The 22,048-nt window shown below is 38.5% G+C and overlaps 1 protein-coding gene across 1 annotated transcript in view; it reads left to right on the top strand.

The window, feature by feature from the left end:
* Positions 1-11,702: 11,702 nt before the first annotated feature.
* Positions 11,703-22,048, top strand: part of otogl (otogelin-like) — a 198,108-nt gene continuing 187,762 nt past the window's right edge. The window contains exons 1-7 of the mRNA XM_048607915.1: positions 11,703-12,020; positions 12,664-12,709; positions 12,924-12,972; positions 16,930-16,996; positions 21,028-21,126; positions 21,531-21,685; positions 21,785-21,906. Of these exons, the coding sequence (XP_048463872.1) occupies positions 11,942-12,020; positions 12,664-12,709; positions 12,924-12,972; positions 16,930-16,996; positions 21,028-21,126; positions 21,531-21,685; positions 21,785-21,906 (617 nt within the window). The 5' untranslated portion in view covers positions 11,703-11,941. The remainder of the gene's footprint in view (positions 12,021-12,663; positions 12,710-12,923; positions 12,973-16,929; positions 16,997-21,027; positions 21,127-21,530; positions 21,686-21,784; positions 21,907-22,048) is intronic.

Below are 22,048 nucleotides of genomic sequence, written 5' to 3' on the forward strand. Positions count from 1 at the left end.
TGAAGATTCTTTGATGCTGAGCCAGCTCTGAGTGAACAGGATGTCTGACATCCTCTTTTAATCTGTAAGCCAGGGCTCCCTGATTGGCCAAGATTAACAGCCAACCAGGCAATTCATATTCTATGATGTCCACCTGGCTGACCTCATTACAACCACTTAACAGGCCAGTCAGTTTCACTTCACAGATGGGAATATTTTATGATATAATGATTTGGAGCTCATGCCTCTGAGTGTGCCCAAATAAACATTGTCTGCATTTGCAGCCCAATGATTGAAGTTGGGTAGTCTTGCTTTTCGATGTGAGGCAATGCAATTGAACAGTTTCCCATTTGTCCTATTGATTAAATCCACGCCAGCAGAAAACCACAAGGAAATGGGATGGAGTGTTGTGGGAAGGACAATGGAAGGCCATTGCAGGGGAGCTGGGTCTCCAATCATTGTAGCTGTCCCTGCTACTGGACAAAGACCTTGTTCTGCCAGCACCATGGAGCCGTTGTTATGCAATGCCCATCGCACATTAAAAGAACCCATGAACATGCACCTCCAACCTTGTCAAAATGTGTCTAAAGGCCTGGAACAACAGGACCCTCATGGGCAACAGTGACAGTCCCAAATGTCACACTGGAAGGAAATACTACAAGGATGTCCACATCACCTGGACCATGTCAACAACTGATACCTGCTGGACCAACTAGCACTAATTTGGCCGACAATGTCCATCAGCCTAGCAATGGCATCTGAAGCACTCTTTAAGGCAGGTCAATGTCCGTGGACTCAAGGACTCTGCAAAAATGACTGACTCAGTCAACATCTCACAGTCAACCTGACAACACTAACTGAAGAGGAACCAGAGAATTTTCACAGGGCCTTGTCTGTTCTTAAATACATCATAAACAGCAGCTGTGAGGAGACATTGGGTTTCTGTACCAGAAAACATCAATATGGTTTGATCAAATGACCAGGAGGTCCAGGAGCAATTAACTCACTGGCACATGATGTTCCTGAACCAGAAACACCATTAAGGAAACACCATCCGCAACGGAGAGAAAATAAGTGTTCAGGCAAATAAAGCTTGAGATCCAACAAAAGTAGTGACATTAAGAGCAGGTGGTGGGCAGATAGGTGCAGGAAGTCTATCACTCATTGACAGACATGAGGATTCTTCAGTGTGTTCAAGAACACCTATGGCGCAAACATTCAAGGACCTGTTCTGCTAAGAGCTAAGAATGGAGGGGCTCATTTGAAGTAGCATTTCAAGGATCTTCTCAACCAAGCCTCAGTCAAGGAAGGTCATTGCAAACATTCTCCTTAGCTGCCTCCTCCCAATGGCTGAGCACCACCCCCTGCAGTCACAAAGCAGATACCATTGATCAAAAGGCACAGTGGACATGATCTTTGCACAAGATAAATTTAGGAAAGGTGCAGACAGAAGCAGCAACCTTGGTACATGGTATTCTCTGACTCCATAAAGGCCTTCAACTCTTTCAACTGGGAAAGATTACAGAGAATTCTCCTCAAATTTGCTTGCTTATGGAAAGTTACCACCTTCTTCCCCATCTGCTGCATGATGGCACGCAATCTGTGATCCTCCACAACCAATCCACCACAGATTCTATACTATGTAAACTGGAATTCAATTTTACCTTTCAAAAGGGAATTGGATAGTTATCCAAAAAGGAATCATTTGTATGGTTATGGGAAAAAGGCGGGGAATGGAAATTGTCTTACCTGAGTTGCTCTTTCAAAACATGGCATGGACATGAAGAGCTGAATGGCCTCTTTCTGTGCTGTAACATTTGTACTGACATGATAGTGTAATTGTCAACACATTAAATAACATAGATCAGGACCACTAACAAATTCTAACTCCAAAAATGACCCTACTTTAAAAGAAGAACATGAAATAGGGAACACAAATCAATTCCTGAAACATGTCAACTCTACTGGAGAGAAGTACGGACTGAAAAAAAATTAGTACTGAAAGGAAGTCTTTTCTATATTTTCATGTGTAATATTGTGCATATGCTATTTTATGCATACCTGAAACAAAGGTCTGAACCTGAAACATTTTCTTGTGTTTTCTCGTTCTCATTCTTGACACACCTGCTTTGCATACCAATATCCTTCTGGTTACATTTCAAAATTCCAACAGTTGCAGTTTTTCTCTTTGCAACTCCAGATCATTTCCAGGGTCAGATTGTCACTTGTCCTCTCAGGAACCCCAATAGTCACAGAGTCCTTTAGCATGGTCTGATATAATCCCTTTAATTTCAATTGATTAAATTTTAAAAATGAAAATTTAAATGAAACTGAAGGCTTATGCACCACAGAACCTTTCTTACATGTCGCTTTCAATTGGTAACATGTAAAAACAAGTATCACAAGTGAGCCTGAATTAAATTGTCACCAGAATCTATGTTAATTTCCAACAATAAACTCAATTGCTATAAGTGTTTGCATTTTCATACAATGTCTGGCTGGTGTGAGATTGATTGCTCCTACAGATGATATAAAATGTAACATGATATGTAAAGTGCAGTAACGGTTGGACTTGTGTTCCCCACTCCACAAACCATGACTTCAACTGAACATGTGACTGCAAACGTACCGTACCCTGCATATACACAATATTACACATGAAAATATAGAAAAGGCTCCGTCTCGGTGCTAATTTTCTTTCAATGCTAACTTCTCCCCAGTAGGGTTGTCATTTTTCAGGAATTGGTTTGTGTTCCCCGTTTCATGCCGTACTTTTAAACAAATCTTACATGTAGTCTGATTCAATCTATAAAATAGGTCAACGCAGGAGATAACATTATGCTTCTGTTCATCATTATTGTATGCCTTGAAAACGATTTAGGGGATTGAAGTTGGTAATAATCATTATCCTATAAAATGCAGCACACAATGATTGCTCCCTCACCACCTACGTCACCTCCATCACCCATTCCCAACCCTGTTGCTTAGAAGATCGGAAAAATTGCGCAAAGATCATCATCTACGATGGTTACAAGAGCAGGTCAGAGGATAGTAATCCTGCAGCAAGTAACTGAATTCATGACTCCCAAAAGCCTGTTCACCATCCACAAGACACAATTCAGGAGTGTGATGGAATACTGTCCACTTGCCCAGATGAGTACAGCTCCAACAGCATCTACTCCCTCCACCACCGATGCTCAGTAGTTGCAGTGCATGCTATCTACAAGTTGTGTTGCAAATATTCACAAAGGCTCTTTAAACAAACCCACAACCACTTCCATCTAGCCAAACAAGGAAAACAGATACATGGGAACATCACCAACTGCATGTTCTCCTCCAAGCCACTCACTATTCTGACATGGAAAAATATCACCGTTCCTTTTGTCTGTGTCAAAATTCTGGATTTCCTCCCTAATAGCAATATGGCTGTACCTACAGAACATGGACTGCAATGGTTCAAGAAAGCAGTTCACCACCACTTTCTCAAGAGCAACTAGGCAATACCATTGATGTCCGTATCCCGTGATTTAAATTTAAAAATTCCTTTCAGGTCAGACTGCTCAACTGTGTCACACTTTTATTATGAGTGTTGCTGACAATATGATTAAAAATTGATAAGATGTTTATTCGGGGACAGAAACTGGCACAGAGGGATTTGCTAATGAGGGGAGGTTGAAAGTAGGGTGGACTTGTACTCATTGGAGTTTAGAAGAATGAGAGGTACCTTATTGAAACATCTATGATTCTTAGGGAACTCCACAAAGTAGATGTGGAGAGGTTATTTACTCCCTTGGGAGAGTCTAGAACCAGAGGGCATAACCTCAGAATAACGGGTTACCTATTTAAAACAGAGATTAGGAGGAATTTCTTTTCTCAGTGGCTTGTGAATCTGCAGATTTCTTCACCACAGAGAGCTGCCTAGGCTTGCTCATTATTAATATTCAAGGCTGAGAAAGACATTTTTAATCTATAATTGAATCAAGGGTTATGGGAAGCACACAGGATAGTGGGGTTGGGAATTAGCAGATCAACCATGATATCATTAAATGGTGAAGCAGACTAAATAGTTGAATGAGATAGTAAGAACTGCTGATGCTGGAGTCAGAGATAACACAGTGTGGAGCTGGAGGACCACAGCAGGCCAGGCAGCATCAGTGGAGCAGGAAAGCTGATGTTTCGGGTGGGGGCCCTTCTTCAGAAATGACCTAGTTTTGCTCCTACCTCTTATGTTTCAAAAGCTGGCTTTGCTGCTATTTTTCCAAATAGTGTCGGGGGTTCATTTACCAGTTGAGCAGGCAGATTGGACCTTAGAAATAAAAATAGAAAGTCCTGGAGAAATTCAGAAGGTCTGGCAACATCTGTGAACTGAGAAGCAAAGTTAACGTTTTAAGTTAAATACCACCCTTCAGCAGAACTGAAACCTGGATCTTGGTCTCATCCAAAAGACTGCATCTGTGGCAGTGCAGAGCTGCCCTCGAGTGTTAGCCTAGTACTTTCCTCTTGCCTTGGTAAATTTAGCAACATTCTTCCTAGAGAAGAGCAACCAGAATTGTACATAGTATTCTAAAAGTGGCCTCACCAATGTCCTGTAAACATGGGCAGAACAAGTGACTACCATGTCTTGCGGTCTTCAACCGCAAGTGCGGTCGGTTATAGAAACCAAGGATGAACTTTGTTTTTTTTATGGGGACAACATTTAATCAGATAATTTCATAAAACCTCCTATTGGATTGAATTGAATAAAACCTCTGATCACCTACCAAAAAACTCGCATTTATTAATATGGGTTTATTAATTAAAGAATAATTTCACAAAATATATATCGGGATGAGTTTATCTTTACAACACATCTCCATAGCCTCCTTCATAACAATATCCACTTCTCTAACATTGCGACGCTTAAATTTTCAAACGAAATGTAATTCAAGTTAAGATATAGAATTCGTCAGATTTCATTCTCTAAATATATTGTTATTCCATTCCGTTTTATTCTTGACTGAGGATCTCTTGCTACCGCTTACTGAATACTTTTGTTTAGACTTTATTGTCCAGTTTGTCACTTGCATCCCATGAAAGTTGCCGGAAGACAAGTACTTCCTTGTTCTAAGAACTGGTAACATCGAGGCTGTCAAAATTAAAACCTAGGGAAAGAAATCCGATTCAGAAACATTTTTCTATGTTGCCAAATCAAAATGCGCACTTTACAGAAGACTGGATCTAAACTTCGCTCCAATTCAAAACAGGAACTCCATCTGAGGTGATATGGAGAAGGACTTTTCGCAAAAGGAAGATTTGCGAAGATACTAATAAGCAGGTAGAAATTATTTATGTCTGACCGATGCACCTCGAGTCATCCGAAACAGGAATAGACAAAGAGCATTGGGCTAATAGAGCCACGGCTTTCCAATGAACATGTAGTTTACTCTCGGTCATCGAGCAATCTTGAATTCGTGAAGTACACCTACAGATCAGGAACGCATAGCCCTTCGCATCCAATTAGTTATTTTATTTTATCAGTTTAGGAACCATTGAGTTCTGCTGTCTACATTAGATGTTGGGGATATCATGAAACCACTAATTTTTGACATGAAAAATCCAGCTGATTCACTAATATCCTTTAGGGAAGGAAATCTGTCGTCCTTATCTAGCCTGTGACTCTAGATAATAGTGTGGTAGGCTCTGAATAGCCCTCTGAAATGGCCTAGCAAGCCAATGGATTTGAGGGTGCTCTGAAATGAGGAAGAGATGCTGCTTTGTCAGTGATGCCGGCATCCCAAGCAAGAAAAAGAAAAAAAACCCTGCATGTTTTGAATTCCATTCACTATCAATCTCTTTTTAAATAGCCCATTTATCTTGCTCCTGCTGAGAGTCTGTCCCACATAACCACTTATCTTAGGAGCAAATTTGAAATTCATCTCGATGTTTTTTTTAATCCTACACTTAACCTCTAAATTTAATAACATTCTTTCCCATGGCATGCCTCCAACTATTTAAACAACTAAATTGTAACATTTTTCAATGTTGTTTATCCAAATTACAAAAATAATTTAATTTTTGTGAGTTTCTTTGAACATATGAATCTATAAGCTGGCTTCTGGCTTTTCTAAGAACCTTTTCCAAATGGATTCAATGTCTGTTTCAGTTCAAAGTTGCACAGTGTATTTCAAATGTGGTTTCATTAATTAGCTGTGGGGTAGGAAACAATTTGTTTGATCAAGGGCCACATACCGTGGAGATGCATTTCGCTTTCACTGCATTGAAATAACTTAAGATGGACTGAATACAGAAGTAGACAGTCATTAATGAGCTTCATGAAATCTACTGTGAAACCTTTGTGAGTGAAGAACTCACATACACATCCCATATCTTCCATGTTATATTTCAGCCTTGTGTCAGTTATTAAATTGGGTCATATGTTATTTTTCAGTGATATCAGTTCTCTTTATATGAAAACACATATGAATGAGGAATTGTGAGATGTTGCATTGTGATAAGGTAAACCAGGCCAGGACTTATACAGTTAAAGGAAGGGCCCTGGTGAGTGTTGGCAAACAAACAGACCTAGCGGTACAAGTGCATATTTCCTTTGAAGTGGAGTCACAGGTAGACAGGGTAATGAAGAAGGCATTTGGCACACTTGCCTTCATTGGTCAGAACATTGAGTATAGGAGTTGGGATATCATGTTGCAGTTGTACAGGACATTGGTGAGGCCACTTTTAGAATACTGTGTACAATTCTGGTCGCCCTTCTATAGGAAGAATGTTGCTAAATTTGAGAGGATGCAGAAAAGCTTTAAAAGGGTGTTGTCAGAAAGAGAGGGTTTGAGTTATAGGGACAGGCTGAATAGGCTGGGGCTTTTTTCCCTGGCGTGTCAGAGGCTGAGGGGTGACCTTTTAGAGGTTTATAAAATCACGAGGGCCATGGATAAGGTGAATAGCCAAGGTCTTTTTCCTAGAGTTGGGAAATCCAAAACTAGAGGGCATAAGTTTAAGGTGAGAGGGGAGAGATTTAAAAAGGAGCTGAGGGATAGGTTTTTCATGTAGAGGGTGGTGTATGTATGGAATGAGCTGCCAGAGGAAGTGTGGAGGCAATTACAATTACAACATTTAAAAGACATCTGGATAGGTATACGAATAGGTAGGGTTTAGAGAGATGGGCCAAATGCTGGCAAATGAGACAAGGTCAGATTGGGATGTCTGGTCAGTGTGGATGAGTTGGACCAAAGGCTCTGTTTCTGTGCTGTTTAACACTAAACTCTAAATGTGGACCATTCGGCCCCAGAAGCCTGCTCCACTATCAATAAGATCATGGCTGGTTTGTTTGTGTTTTAGATTCCACATTCCCATCTAACTCTGATATCCTGTGCTTTTCCTGCTTAACAAGAATCTGTTACATTCCCCTTAAAAATATTTCAGGACCTTGCTTCCATCACCTTCTGAGATTTTATCTTAAACCCATGCATTACTAGTCTAGTGACATAACCACTATAACAACATCTCCACCATAAAGAAAAGTGTGACTGCCTCCAAGTGGAATGTGTAAAAAAGATACCTGTGGAGTTCTATAGTTTCTAGGGCTTCGATATAACCTGCACTAAGTAATAAATTATATCTAGCATTGTTTTTATATTAAAATAATATTGTCACAAAAGTTGTTGTATATGAGATAGAGACACTGACTGAGGAATTAGAATTAGAATTAGAATTAGGTTTTATTGTCATGTGTGCATGAAGTACAGGAGTACAGTGAAAAGTGTACAAAGTCACCATTCTCTGGCGCTATTTTAGGTACAAAAACCTGAATTAAAATAAGCATATTAGATACAAAATCCGTAAAAAAACTAAGACACAAAAACCAGGATTAAAAAAAAAACAAAAGTAGAAATACAGAAAAAAAGAGACAAGAAGAAAGGGGGAAGCATCCAGATCTAAAAGTCTTATCTCTGTAAGGTAAGCAGGCCTCCCTACCAGAAACTTCAAGTCTCAGTGCCACTTATGGAGAGTAAAATACTTTTCATGTATAACAATACTTAATGGGTGAATTCAGGTAGACTTTACAACCAAAGTATGAGGAATAATGAAGAGAAGATTTATAATTTTTAAATATTACAGGAGGCCCCACAATGCACTTTAACAGGTCTCATTGGTTTTCACAGATTAGTCAGTCATATGTTGGTAATGTTTGAACTTTTAGAAGAAAATAATCTGGAACAGAATTAATTGGCACTTGAAAAAATAACGAATGAAAGCACCTGTTAAGGTATACCAAGTTTGACTAACTTGATTGAGTTATTTGATTAATTAACAAGAAAGGACTTATGAGGGATGTGCATTTTTTTTATTCATTTATGGGATGTGGGCATCGCTGGCTGGCCAGCATTTCTTGCCCATCCCTAGTTGCCCTTGAGAAGGTGGTGGTGAGCTGCCTTCTTGAACCACTGCAGTCCTCCTGCTGTGGGTTGACCCACAAAGCTATTAGGGAGGGAATTCCAGGATTTTGACCCAGTGACAGTGAAGGAATGGCGATATATTTCCAAGTCAGGATGGTGAGTGACTTGGAGGGGAACTTGGATGTAGTGATGTTCCCATATATCTGCTGCTCTTGTCCTTCTAGATGGAAGTGGTCATAGATTTGGAAGGTGCTGTCTGAGGATATTTGGTGAATTTCTGAGTGCATATTGTAGATAGTGCACACTGCTGCTACTGAGCGTCGGTGGGGGAGGGAGTGAATGCTTGTGGGTGTAGTGCCAATCAAGTGGACTGCTTTGTCCTGGATGGTGTCAAGCTTCTTGAGTGTTGTTGGGGCTGCACTCATCCAGGAAAGTGGGGAGTATTCCATCATACTCCTGACTTGTGCCTTGTAGATAGTGGACAGGATTTGAGGAGTCAGGAGATGAGTTACTCGCCGCAGTATTCCTAACGTCTGGCCTGCTCTTGTAGCCACTCTGTTAATGTGGTGAGTCCAGTTGAGTTTCTGGTCAATGGTAACCCCCAGAATGTTGATAGTAGGGAATTCAGTGATAGTAACACCATTGAATGTCAAGGGATGATGGATAAATTGTCTCTTATTGGCGATGGTCATAGCCTGGCATTTGTGTGGCACGAATTCACTTGCCACTTGTCAGCCCAAGCCTAGATATTGTCCAGATCTTGTTGCATGTGAACATGGACTGCTTCAGTATCTGAGGGTCACGAATGGTGCTGAACATTGTGCAATCATCGGCGAACATCCCCACTTCTGACCTTATGATGGAGGGAAGGTCATTGATGAAGCAGCTGAAGATGGTTGGGCCTAGGACACTGCCCTGAGGAACTCCTGCAGAGATGTCCTGGAGCTGAGGTGACTGACCTCCCATAACCACGACCATCTTCCCATGTAGCAGGTATGACTCCAACCACCGGAGCATTTGGGCTATCAAAAGGTTGAAGAGGCACTCTTGTGGTGCAGTGGTAGAGTCCATACCACTGAACTGAGAGACCTGTGTTCACGTCCCACCTGCCCTCAAGGTGTGTAATAACACCTCTGAACAGGTTGATTAGGGAAAACTAGGTCAAAAGAATGAAGTGTTATGTAACAGACTTATCACCAATATCAAAACTATTCAACTTAAAGGAATAGAGTCTGGTGAGCAGTTGTTTAGCCACACGATGGACGTGTGCATTATTGTTGGTCACACTGCTTTTTCTAGGTATCTTTTAATGGCGTGGCCTCAGATATACTGAATACCATTTCAAAATTGGCAGTTGACATAAAACACAGAGTGGACAGTGAGGACGATAGTAACAGACTTTAACTGAACATAGGCAGATTAGGAAAATGGCAGGTCAAATTTAATGCAGAGAAATGTGAAGTGATTGATTTTGGTAGCAAGAATCAGAAGACCCAATTTAAACTAAGGGATATAACATTAATGGGAATGCAAGAACTGAGAGACCTGTAGCTGTACATACAAATGCATTTGAAGGTGGCAGGGCACAATGTGAAGGTTATCAGAAAAACATTCCAGATGTCTAACTCAATAAAAGAGGAATAATGTACAGAAACAGGGGAATTATACTCAACATTTATAAACCAAATATTAGGCCATATCTGGTTAATATGATCAATTGTGGTCACCACAGTTTAGGAAGGATGTCAAAAGCTTTAGAGAGGGTCCAGAGAAGATTTATCAGAATGAGGCTTCACCAGGATGAGGCACTTCAGTTACTTGGTGAGACTAGAGAAATTGCCATTGGTCACTTTTGAGCAGTGAAATTTAAGGGGAAGTTTAATGGCAATATTCCAAATTATGAAAGATTTTGATACAGCAAATGAGAAGAAATTATTTTCAGTAGTAGGAGAGCCGGCAGCAAGAGGACACCACTTTAAGGTAGTTGTGTGTCATAACCACATCCCATATGTTTCTGCAAACTGGTTATAAGATAAGAATTTGTATTTGTTCATACATAGGCATCTTTTAATTTTTGAGTGTTTCAAAAATAATCAGCAGCACATTTATTTTTTAAACAGGATAAAAGGGTAGTTTATTTCAAAAATTTGCTGATAGTTACTTAAGCAAAAAACAATAAAGTTTTTAGCTAAAATACACATAATAAAGATTTGCGATATAAGGATTGAGGTTACACATGAAGATGAAAATGAGATTAGACACATCTCAAGGAAACATATTGTTAATAGTGAACCATTATGATCATTTTTATACACTGGCTTGTGAGATGCTGGAGCAGAGTCGATAATGATTTTCAAAAGTTAATGGAATAAGTATTTAAAAACAAAATGCTTAAGGGCTGGGGAAAGAACACTGTGACCAATTGAATAGTTCTTTCAAAGAGCTATCACAGGCAAGATGAGGTGAATGATCTCCATCTGTGCTGCATCATTTGTTGAGTCTCTATTTCAGGTGTTTGGATATGGCAGCCTCATACTACAATAACATGATTCATTATTCCTCTAATAAGATATGTGGAGTGTTTAGAGACTGCACAGATCAATTGCTACCCCTTTCTGTGTTCCATTAAAGGTTACCAGAAAAGGCGGACCTGAAGGAAAAACCAGTAAAGCTAGTGAATTAGACAGACTGATCTGGTATACTTAAAATGGAGGACCAGTAGAACTAGTATGCTCATTCTCACATTTTAGAAGTAGTAAAAAAACTTTTTCCCCATCTGGTGGGAGAAACCACTTGGAAATAACAGGTTTATTTTTAAATACTACTTTGTAAACCATGTGGCATAAGTTTTTGCAGATGTAACCCATGAGGTTTGACAGATAAATCTCCAAACGTTCATATGAAACTTATACAATAATATAGAGTTTGCATCAAGTTTGTGTTGAAGATTTTAATTTGCTTAAAACAAAATAAAGAACTGTGGATGCTGGAGATAAAAATCAAACACAAACAGCAATTGCTAAAGAAACTCAGCAGGTCTGGCAACATTTATGGAGAGAAAACAGAATTGGATCACTGGACTCGAAAGGTCAACTCTGTTGGCTGTTCACAGATGCTGCCAGACCTGCTGAGTTTCCCCAACACTTTCTGTTTTTTTATATAACGATTAGTGTGTTACGAATTGACCATTCACACATCAAGTTACGAACAACGCATCACTTTATCTTCGATCTGTATTTTTTTCAAACAGCTTGCGTAATTTAGTAAAACAGAAGCATTAGGATAAGTTACAAGCTGTATCCACGCTGCCTATGTTGCGGTGCAGCGTCACAGTAACAAACCCACTCTGTTCCATCCTGGGACAAATCCGGAAAGAATTTAACGTGCACTGAATCCTTTACCGCACGGAGCTGAGCATTTATTGTAATTAACACGATTGCCCTATCTTTCATTTGGAAACAAAGAAAAAAAAACAATATTTTGCAAACCAATTGGTCTAAAATGTCATTGTAGTTCCGATTTTATTAAAAAGAGCAATTTACCCGTTTAGCTCACAGGCCAGCTCCATTGAGATGAACATTGTTCGGAAACTTAAATTAATGATACCGTGGAGTGTGTTGGTGTTTTATTCACTTCTTCAGTTATTTCAAGGTAAGAACCGAAGGCTTTCCGTGTAATGCAACATTTTCCACATCTGGTAATTTTCTGAGGGGTTGGTTGAATGGTGCGATGCAGTAAAATATATTTATTTCACCACTGGAAAACATTTGAAGGAAAAGTGAGGATACTGAGTTTAATTACTTTAACTCTTTTTAAAAGTGCATTTACACGGGATGATATTCGGTACACTTTCTTTGATTTGTTAATGTTAATTGCTAAAAGGAAAGATTAACTTAATTTAATAGTTCATAAACCGAGCGAAGGACATTTCGAAAAATCTCCGCTTTGTTTCTCAGCTGATTTTGAAATGCCAAGACTGAGGAGGAAAAAAATAATTCTGACAACCAATATAACCCCATGGCTAATAAGTAAAAACAACGAAAAATAAATCAGACGGCGAGGCCCTATATTCATAGTGCAATTACAATGGAAAATTGTCTTTCAAGTCAAAACGAAGTTACCAGTTAGGTTGTACTCTAGTGCAAAAAGTGTTACCTTTGTGCGCTGGTGAATATTTTATCGTTTTATTAAGCGCTGGTTAGGTTCAATAATACTTTATATTACTTTATATTATGTTACTTGTTTCGTTTTATATGCTGGGAGACTTAGACAAATATTTTGTCTTTTTTGAAAGGATTTTATTGTGAAGGCTCAGCTCGTGGGCAAAACCAGTCAAAAAAGTAAGTAACTTGTACTTCGATTCAAGGAAAATTTAAAGGAAACGTTCATATTGTTTTAATTTTAAATCTAAAGGGAAAAAAAAATCAGATATTACAGATCTGATTACACCATTCATTTCTAACATGATTACACCTGCCCAAGTCAGGTATTACATATTTGATTGTGTCAACTTTATGGTATGATTATACAAGATGCTTTTATTTACCCCCACAGGAACAGTTTTAATACAATTCGCCAGAAACGGAATCTCCTAGCAGTTGAGGTATGCTATGCTGTAGTAGATGAGCTATAAAACAACCCTAACTTGACAAAGAACTCTTTGTGTTGCTTGCAGGAAAAAAAATGCCTTTAAAAGCTGAAGTTTCAACATTTCTGCTTAGTTCAGACATTTCAAATAACATTTGGGTTGTTAACTTCCCCTGATTTGGTAATGTGTCTTGAAATAAAATACCATCTTCATTTGATAAAATGCCAGCAGTAAAGTAATTTATGAGGTGGAATAAGTTACAGTTTATTCATTGATTAAGAGGGCTTGAGATTTGCAATAGGAGAATTTAATGTTCTGAAAAGGGTAAAGAAGAAAATTCAAATGATTAAGAAGATCAAAAGAGCACAAGTAACTTCACTGTGCTTGGCCACAATTTATTTTAATATATTCTATTACAAATGTTATAAATATCTCTGCTTTATTTAAGAATGGTAGATAGTAATTGGGATGATTCAAACACTGTAAACATGATATTCTTCAGCTTTTTTCTAGATATCTAACCTTTCAAGATCTTGAGTCATCTTAATTCTAGCTTTAAGAAAACAAAGCAGCTTCATTGCCTTTGGATAATTAGTTCATTCATACTTAAAATAATTAAGAGGTAAATTAGAAGTCTGCATTTTCAGAACTAGTGTAACAAGGATTAATCAGTATTTTACACAATTAATTCTGTTTTGCTATGAATTTGGCATTAATGCCATCTAGTGCCAACTCAATATTGTAATAATGCAGAACCCAGACTTTATCCAGCAGATTATTTTAGGTAGATATTTTGTAACTGGCCTAGAGGCAGTGGTTACAGTGTTGTAGGTACAATAGGTCAGAAAGTGAGATACACCATGTTCAGCTTTGTGGGTTGGTCATCTGGTTCATGTTGGAAGATTCTTGCATGCAGAAGCCAGCTGAGTGCGCCAGTGTCAGAGCCTGTAAACTGATTTCCACCACACCGGAGAGATGCTGGACTGATCCAAATAGAGAAGCCTTTGTCATAGCAATCTTGATGTTTGAGGAGAATGGAGTCAGATCCCAAAAGGACAAGTGCAGACATCACAAACACAATGCCTGTCCTCACCAGCAACCGCACCCTCCCCATCCCTCCCGCCCCCCCAACCAAGTGACTTCATATATAATATTTGCAGATCAAGACTTGTTTTAATACCCATTATGTGGAGGTGCTGGTGTTGCACTGGGGTGGACAAAGTCAAAAGTCACATGATACCAGGATATAGTCCAAAATTTGAAATTTGAAATCACAAGCTTTCGCAGCACAGCCCCTTCGTCAGGTGAAGAGATTCAGAAGAGCTCACAGAAACAGAATTTATAGGCAGAAAGATCAAGGGCGGAGAGATCAAAAGATCATATAACTGCTGTGAGTGGAGTGTCGAATTATAAGTCTCTGCAAGTGACCAAGAGTGTTAGAAAGTGAGAGTAAAGTGTCAACGGCTGAATAACAATCAAAGGTATGACCTATAATTCAATTAAAAGAGCCAGAGAGATAATTACAAAAAATTAAAAATAAGGTTGTGCTGCAGAAAAACCAAATGATTGGAATAACATGATAGGTATAAAAGTCAAATGTCGAGGGTCTAACCAAAGTAATAAGCAATCCAAAACTGCACAAACTAATTAAGGTAGAGAGATCATAACAATTTATCAAGGTGATCGTGTGAAAACAGGACAGTAAGGAAGGCTTTACAGATACAGAAGTGTGGCAGGGTCACATGTAGACTTATAATTTGATGTTCTACTCACAGCAATTGTATGACCTTTTGATCTCCTCCCTTGATCTTTCTGCCTATAAATTCTGTTCCTGTGAGCTCCACTGTCTCTCTTCACCTGACGAAGTGGCTGCACTGCGAAAGCTTGTGATTTCAAATAAACCTTTTGGACTTTATCCTGGTATCATGTGACTTTTGACTTTGTTTCAATGTCACATACGAGATGCCACTGACCTGGATGGTGACCATAAATAAAAACAGAAAAGATCTGGAAATACTCAGCAGGTCTGCCAACAGATGTGGAGTGAAAGAGAATGAACATTCCAGATCAATGACCCTTCATTAGACCTGGACTGTGAACAACTGGCCTCCTTTCTGAAGACTCATTTGGTGCTTCATCAGTTGGTTATGGTGGATTCAAATTGTTTGGGCAACCCCTTTAGAAGCTACTGTATGGGCCACCAGTTTCTGAACTGTAAACTGCCTGGTTCTACTTCTAGTATATCATCTATCTCTGACCTGGCACATCTTTTCTGCCACTGAGTCATCTGTGCTTTTGTTATCTTCAGACAGGACAAAGAAGAAAATAGCAAAGAACAATACAGCACAGGAACAGGCCCTTTGGCCCACCAAGCCTACACTGATTCCTATTCCTTATTTAGACCTGCTGCCTATTGTCCATACACAGTTTCTATTCCTTTGTTTGCCTCTCTTTCATGTATCTATCAAGATATGACATAAATGTTGCTAATGTGCCTGCTTCCCTCTTTTCAAAAGATTTTCTCTGCACTTCTCCTGTAAACTTTCCCCTTCTCACCTTCAAGATGTGCCATCTTAGAGTTGTACTTTCCACCCTGGGAAAAAACCTCTGACTATCCACCCTATCTATGTCTCTCATAATTTTGCAGACCTCTGTCAGGTTGCCCGTTAGCCTCAGTCTTTCCAGTGAAAAGAATCTGAGCTTATCTAATTTCTCCTCATACTTAAAACCCTCCAGACCAGGCAACGTCCTGGTAAACTTTCTCTACACCCTGTCCAAAGCATCAACATCCTTCTGGTAGTGGCGACCAGAACTGCACGCAATATTCCAAACGTGGCCTTACTAAAGTTTTATACAACTGTCATGTAACTTGCCAACTTTTATATTCAATGCCCAGGCCAATGAAGGCAAGCGTGCAGTATGCCTTCTTGACTACCATATCCACCTGTGTTGCCATTTTCAGAGATCTGTGGATCCACGGATCTGTACACCCAGATCCCTCTGTATGTCAATGCTGCTCAGGGTTCTGCCATTTATTGTATAATTCGCACCTGAATTTGATCTTCTAAAATGCACCACTTCACACTTGTCCGGATTAAACTCCATCTGCCATTTCTCTGCCCAAATCTGCGTTCTGTCTATATCTCTCTGTACTCTTTGACAATTCTGCTCACTATTTACAACTCCGCCAATTTTGGTGTCATCCGCAAACTTACCAAACATATCACCTCCATTTGCCTCCAGATCATTTATGTATTAAAACAAGACCATCTTAGTTCTCTCCTTGCTGGTCTCTCATTTTCTATCTTCCATAAACTTGAGCTTGTCTAAAGTTCTACTGCCACATTTCAACTCCACCATGTCCAGTTCAACAGACACCTTTGTGTTCGTTAGTGTACACTGGCTCCCAGTGCCTGAACATCTCAATTTTAAACGGCACATTCTTGTGTGCAAAGTTTTCCATCACTCTTCCCCTCCAAATATCTGCGTTGATGGTTCTGATTGTACTTCTGTGAAGCACCTCTAGGGATAAAGTTGCCATCAGTGCAAGTGAGGGCATTGAGCTAAGATAGGAAATACCCATAGCATAGGATAAGGAGAGAGAAAGCTCTAGAATAAGTAGAAAAACAACATGGATGTTACTGATTAACCTTGCTTCTTTGTCCAAGGTATTCTTCCAGCATGGTTAAAGGGGGAAATGGTAAATTGGCTCTTCTTGCTGTGGGTCTGGACTGAATGAGAAAAGTTTACTGCCTAAATTTGTGGGGATGTTGAAATCATATTTGTAACAGGCAAGAGTACAACATTTTGCAAATCAATTTAAACACCTGGAGTTAAGTGCCTTTTGTTAAGAATGGAAACAAGCCACATATTGTGGAATATTGTTGCTCAATAGTTATATATTCATCATTGCATTCTGCATGCTTTCATTGATCTTTGAATGACAGATATTTTTTCATATATACTTAATAGGATTATAGCACAGCCATTGCTGAACATAGAAGTTTAATCTACAATTCTACATATCGTATCGCTGAAGGTATGACATATGTTGTGAATCACTTTTTCAGTAACTGTGCAGCTTGTCAGTTATTGACATTCGAATTATACATGATGAATAGCAGCTGATAGTTCCATGACTATAATAAGCAACTTCTGATAAGCTGAAAATCTGATAATTTATTGCAGTTTATTGCCTACAAATTTTGATGTATTTTTACAGACCTTGAGACTAATAACCATCAAAATATTTTTGACAAAAATGTTCACGGTATTACTCTGAGATGCTTGTTTATGAACATGCAGTTCCAGGTTTGCAACTCAGAAAGGGTGATAGTCAGCACTCCTGATTAGTTACTTTGTTGTGAGCAGCATTGGTCTGAATCTCCCATATTAATCAGTGAGCAACAGCTTCAGTTCTTCTGTTGTGAAGAGGAAATGTTTGCCTTTCCTATTTCCATAATGTTTGACTTCAAAACATTGCCATAGTGACTTAGTATGACTCTACAATGTTAACTTTCTGAATATATTTCTTTTTATGAAGAAACTCTGTACAGTGTTGTGAAGTCAGAAATATGTGGAAGAAGCATCATTTTGGCTTGAGAGATGCTACTGAGCAAAAATAAACAACACAATGTTGCTAAACAGTTTTCCTAGGTACAAATAGAGCAGTAGGGACACATGGATAATTAGATTGTTGTACTAGCTTGGGGTTGGTTGCTGCAGGAAGAAAAGCAAATTGCTGCATTCTTAATATTGCAGAATGAAATGTTCTTTTGACTGAGTACTATCTATTTCAGAGCACTTGTGAAAACAAAAGAATTCTACTTAAGTTGGTAACAGGTCAATGGGGGATGGGAGCATTTCATAAACTACCTGAGCAAATTTTAAACACAGATTACACTACAAATGGCAACAAGCTCAATTTAGATGATTTGTGCAGTAGGATGTCATTCCGTTACTCTTCAGAGTTCACTTGAGACTTGACTTTGGACTTGTCCTGAAACGTTGGGGTAGCTTTTCCAAGGAGAGGTAGTCTCACGCCATCTCTTCTTTTAATGAAAAGAGGGAGCTTTACATTTTTGAGAGAAAATTCTGATCAGAGTTTCTTCTGAAATGTGGCATCATACTTCCATTCTGACAGCTCTTTCATAGTGCAGAACTGTCAGAGGAAGCCAGACCATGCCTAATGTTCGCTGGAGTCAGCTGCCATGATAAGTAGTACTACAAATCTGCAAGGCCACTTATAATAAAGTAAGTAACAAGAGGAACTGGAATATCATGATAGGCTTGATGGTCCCCTTATGTTTTCATTTTTTTCTGATGTACAGATTACAGAGGTACATACAGAGCAATAAGAGCATTTGAAATAATCATGAATATTAAACAACAAGGTTGCCTACTTGGATTGTTACTTCAAAATTGGAATGAAATGGTATCTGATTTATACAGTAGCTAAAGTTGTATTATAAAACCAGTCATACCCTTAATTGTCCTGTAGAGTGTTACCAAATGCATGTGTGAGAAGCATTAGTTTGGTTCAGGAAATATAATTGTGCTATGACAAATAATACAGGAGGAAACTGTCATTGGATCAATGTTGGGTCACTTTAAGGAGATAGCCCTGATAGTTTGGTTTTGAGACTGCAAAATAGTATTAAGCATTGTTTTATAAATCTATGGAAATGGTTCTTCAGAAAAAATGTAATGCATTCTAGTGGTGTGAGGTGAAATTTATCTTCTGATTTTCTTTCTTTTTTCTGTGGGGAAATAACTGTCCTTTGCTCTGCACCTTCTTTTGAAAGGTGCAAAGCGTAAACAAAAACAGAAATTGCTGGAAAATCTCAGCCGAACTGAGTCAGTTCTGAAGAAGGGTCATTGTACCTGAAACTTTAACTCTGATTTTTCTTCACAGATGCTGCCAGACCTGCTGAGATTTTCCAGCAATTTCTGTTTTTGTTTTGATTTCCAGCATTTGCCATTCTTCTGTTTTTTTTAAAACCAAAATCATAAACTTGTTTAGCTTTATTCTATCATTAAATGATGTTAACTATTTTAAAGTTAGCTAACTGCAGTATATGTGAGTGCCATTGCCAATGTGTATTTTACGCATGCGAAATAGAACAAAAGTTGCCAAACAAATTATTGTTGATGTTATAAATATAACTCAACGATTATTTATTTTTTAAAGATCTAAAGCAAATATGATGACAGACATTTGTTATTTATATATATTCATATCATTTGCTTTGGAATTTAGATCTTGAGCTAGTAACATGTGGGTTTTGCTCTTCATGCATGAAAAATTTTAATAAACATATCAGTCTTTCTGGAGCCATATTTAAACTAGTATGTGTAAGAGAACAGGTGTCTGAGACCTTCCTAAATTGATACTGTGAGTTTATTTGTATTTTGAGAGTTTTAAGATTGGGGAGAGCAAATATTGAAAGGCATTAGCTTGGCTTTAGTTCAGGAGAATCATGAAATGATTTTTTCTTAGGCTAAGCTTTTGATGTAGTTCACAGAAGATCTGTCTGTGGTTACATGTAAGAACAGTAAGAACAGGTGAAAGGATGAGGTTGTAGACGTGCTCACTGAGCCGGTGGTTTGGTTGCAAACGTTTTGTCACCCTGCTAGGTAACATCGTCAGTGCGCCTCCAGTGAAGCGTTGGTGTTCTGTCCTGCTTGTTATTTATATGCCTCAGTTTGCTAGGGTGGTTGGTTTTACTTCCGGTTTTGTTTCTCATTGAATTAGACCCTGTGTACAAACCAATGTGTTTGTTGATGGAGTTCCAGTTGGACTACCAGGCCTCTGGGAATTCTCTGGCGTGTCTCTGTTTGGCTTGTCAGATTATCGATGTGTTGTCCCAGTCAAATTTGGGTCCCTCATTGTCCGTGTTTAGTGAAACAAGTGAGAATTGGTTGTGTCTCTTGGTGGCTAGTTAGTGTTCATGTATCCATATAGTCAGTTTTCTTCTGGTTTGGACTATGCAGTGTTTCTCACAGTCCTTGCATGGTATTTTGTATATTACCCCAGTTTTGCTGGGTTTGGATGTGGGATCCTTCATCAGTAGCTGTCGTAGGGTAGGCGTTGGTTTGTGGGCTACTCTGATACCCCATCACCTCCAAAACAGATCAGAACAGGAAGACACAACATGACCAGAATCACTTATCACCTTTCCATACATCAATGATATTTCAGAGATGACCACAAGACTACTCAGACCCCTAGGTATCAGAGTAGCCCACAAACTGACAACCACCCTTCAGCTGCTACTGATGGAACACCAATGCTTCACCGGAGGTGCACTGATGATGTTACCTAGCAGGATGACGAAACATTTGCAACCAAACCCACCGGCTCGGTGACCATGTCTACAACCTCATCCACAACCCGAGCTACAAATCTTCTCAAACTTTAAAGAGGTGAAAGGAGTTAGTTCAGAACAGATAGGAAATAGGTTACCTCAGTGTAAGGTTTTAATTTTAAACTTCCAGATCTGAAGTGTTTGTTTAGAACCCTGTAGGAGTTATTTGAAGCTGAGAAAATATAAGCTCAGTTGTGTGAATAATCAAGAAAAAGGCTATCAAGCTTTTAAGATCAGGAGTTGAAAAAAAGCGTTAAGTCAACCCTATAGGTTTGACATATGAGGGAGCTCTCTCTAGTATTTGAATACTGTGCTGTAATGGTGTTGAGATAGATGGAATTTTATTTTGCTGTGTTTTTGAAATCTTTCAAATTGTGTCATTTTGGATCGTCGATTTGTTCTATTTCATCTTCATTTATTTTGCATGATGAGCTTCTGGTTTATTATTTAAACTAAATCTGCAGGATTGTAATTTGTGTTTCAGTGAAAGACCACCACTTTAAATAAAGAAAAACAAAACATTACCTATCAAGTTAGATTTCAGTCTAGGATCTATCTTGTTGAGGAGTAACATTTGACAGGATCATAACACATTGTGGAAATAATTTAAAATGTATTGGAATTTATCTTCACTACATGAATTAAAAAACAACATTATTATTGTTAATTTCTACACAAGTGAGTAATTTTTTTGGACTTCCAGGTGTTTGTTCACAGGATTGTCTCAATGGTGGCTTTTGCAATGGGGATGATACATGTGACTGCAGTGAACGTCAAGCTAATAGTAGTCGTTGTCAGACTGGTCAGTATCAGAACATATATTCAGAAGATGTTTTAGAACTCTTGCTATTCTTTGAAAACAAATTAAAGACTGTTTTAGTTAATAATTCATTACTATAGTAATGAAGCCACTTTTGTGTATGGCTTCCAACTCTTTTCTAGGTTCAGCGAAGAAGTGAAAATCTTGTGTTAATAGCAGCAAAGCTACATTTGCTTCATTAAAATTACATGATTTGTGTACAGTTGTTATTGAAACCTATATATTTAATAAGTCTATGTGAATCACCCTTTTAAGTTTATGCAGTCTGCTCTCCCGATAATAAGTGAGGGGTTGTTTAAAGTAAGTGTTTGGTCCAATGCAAAAAATATGTTTCAGTCTCAATAAAAGAAACATGTAATCAAATGGTACAACTTTTATTTCTTTAGTTCCAAATCTTGGCAAGGATAGAGGAGGAATATGCAGATCATGGGGCCAATACCACTTTGAAACCTTTGATGGCCTCTATTTTTATTTTCCTGGAAAATGCTCATATATTCTTGCTAAAGACTGTCATGCGACACAGCCTCAGTACATGGTAGAGGTATGATGCAACTGGGTACATCAGAGCAATTACTGCATTAACGTCTAGTCACGTAGGTGCCTTGGTCTCATTGTTTTGTTATTGTTTCTATACATTCAGGTCCATAACAGCGGTGAATGTCCATCTTCACACTATTCTTGTTCAAGATCTATAAGCTTATTTTTTCCAAATGAAGAAAAAATAACTATTCTGGGTCATTCAGTTATGAAAGGAGGAATCAGGTGAATGGTGTATAAAAAATTAATTTCTATATATATATTGCAGAGAGAAGGAAACTTACTACTGTATAAATATGTATTAAAATGATTTGTAAAATTTCACAACAATCAAAATGATCACTTTATGTCACAAACTTTTGTCTTA

This window comes from Rhincodon typus, chromosome 18 (genome assembly GCF_021869965.1).
Source record: "Rhincodon typus isolate 14 chromosome 18, sRhiTyp1.1, whole genome shotgun sequence".
Taxonomy (NCBI): domain Eukaryota; kingdom Metazoa; phylum Chordata; class Chondrichthyes; order Orectolobiformes; family Rhincodontidae; genus Rhincodon; species Rhincodon typus.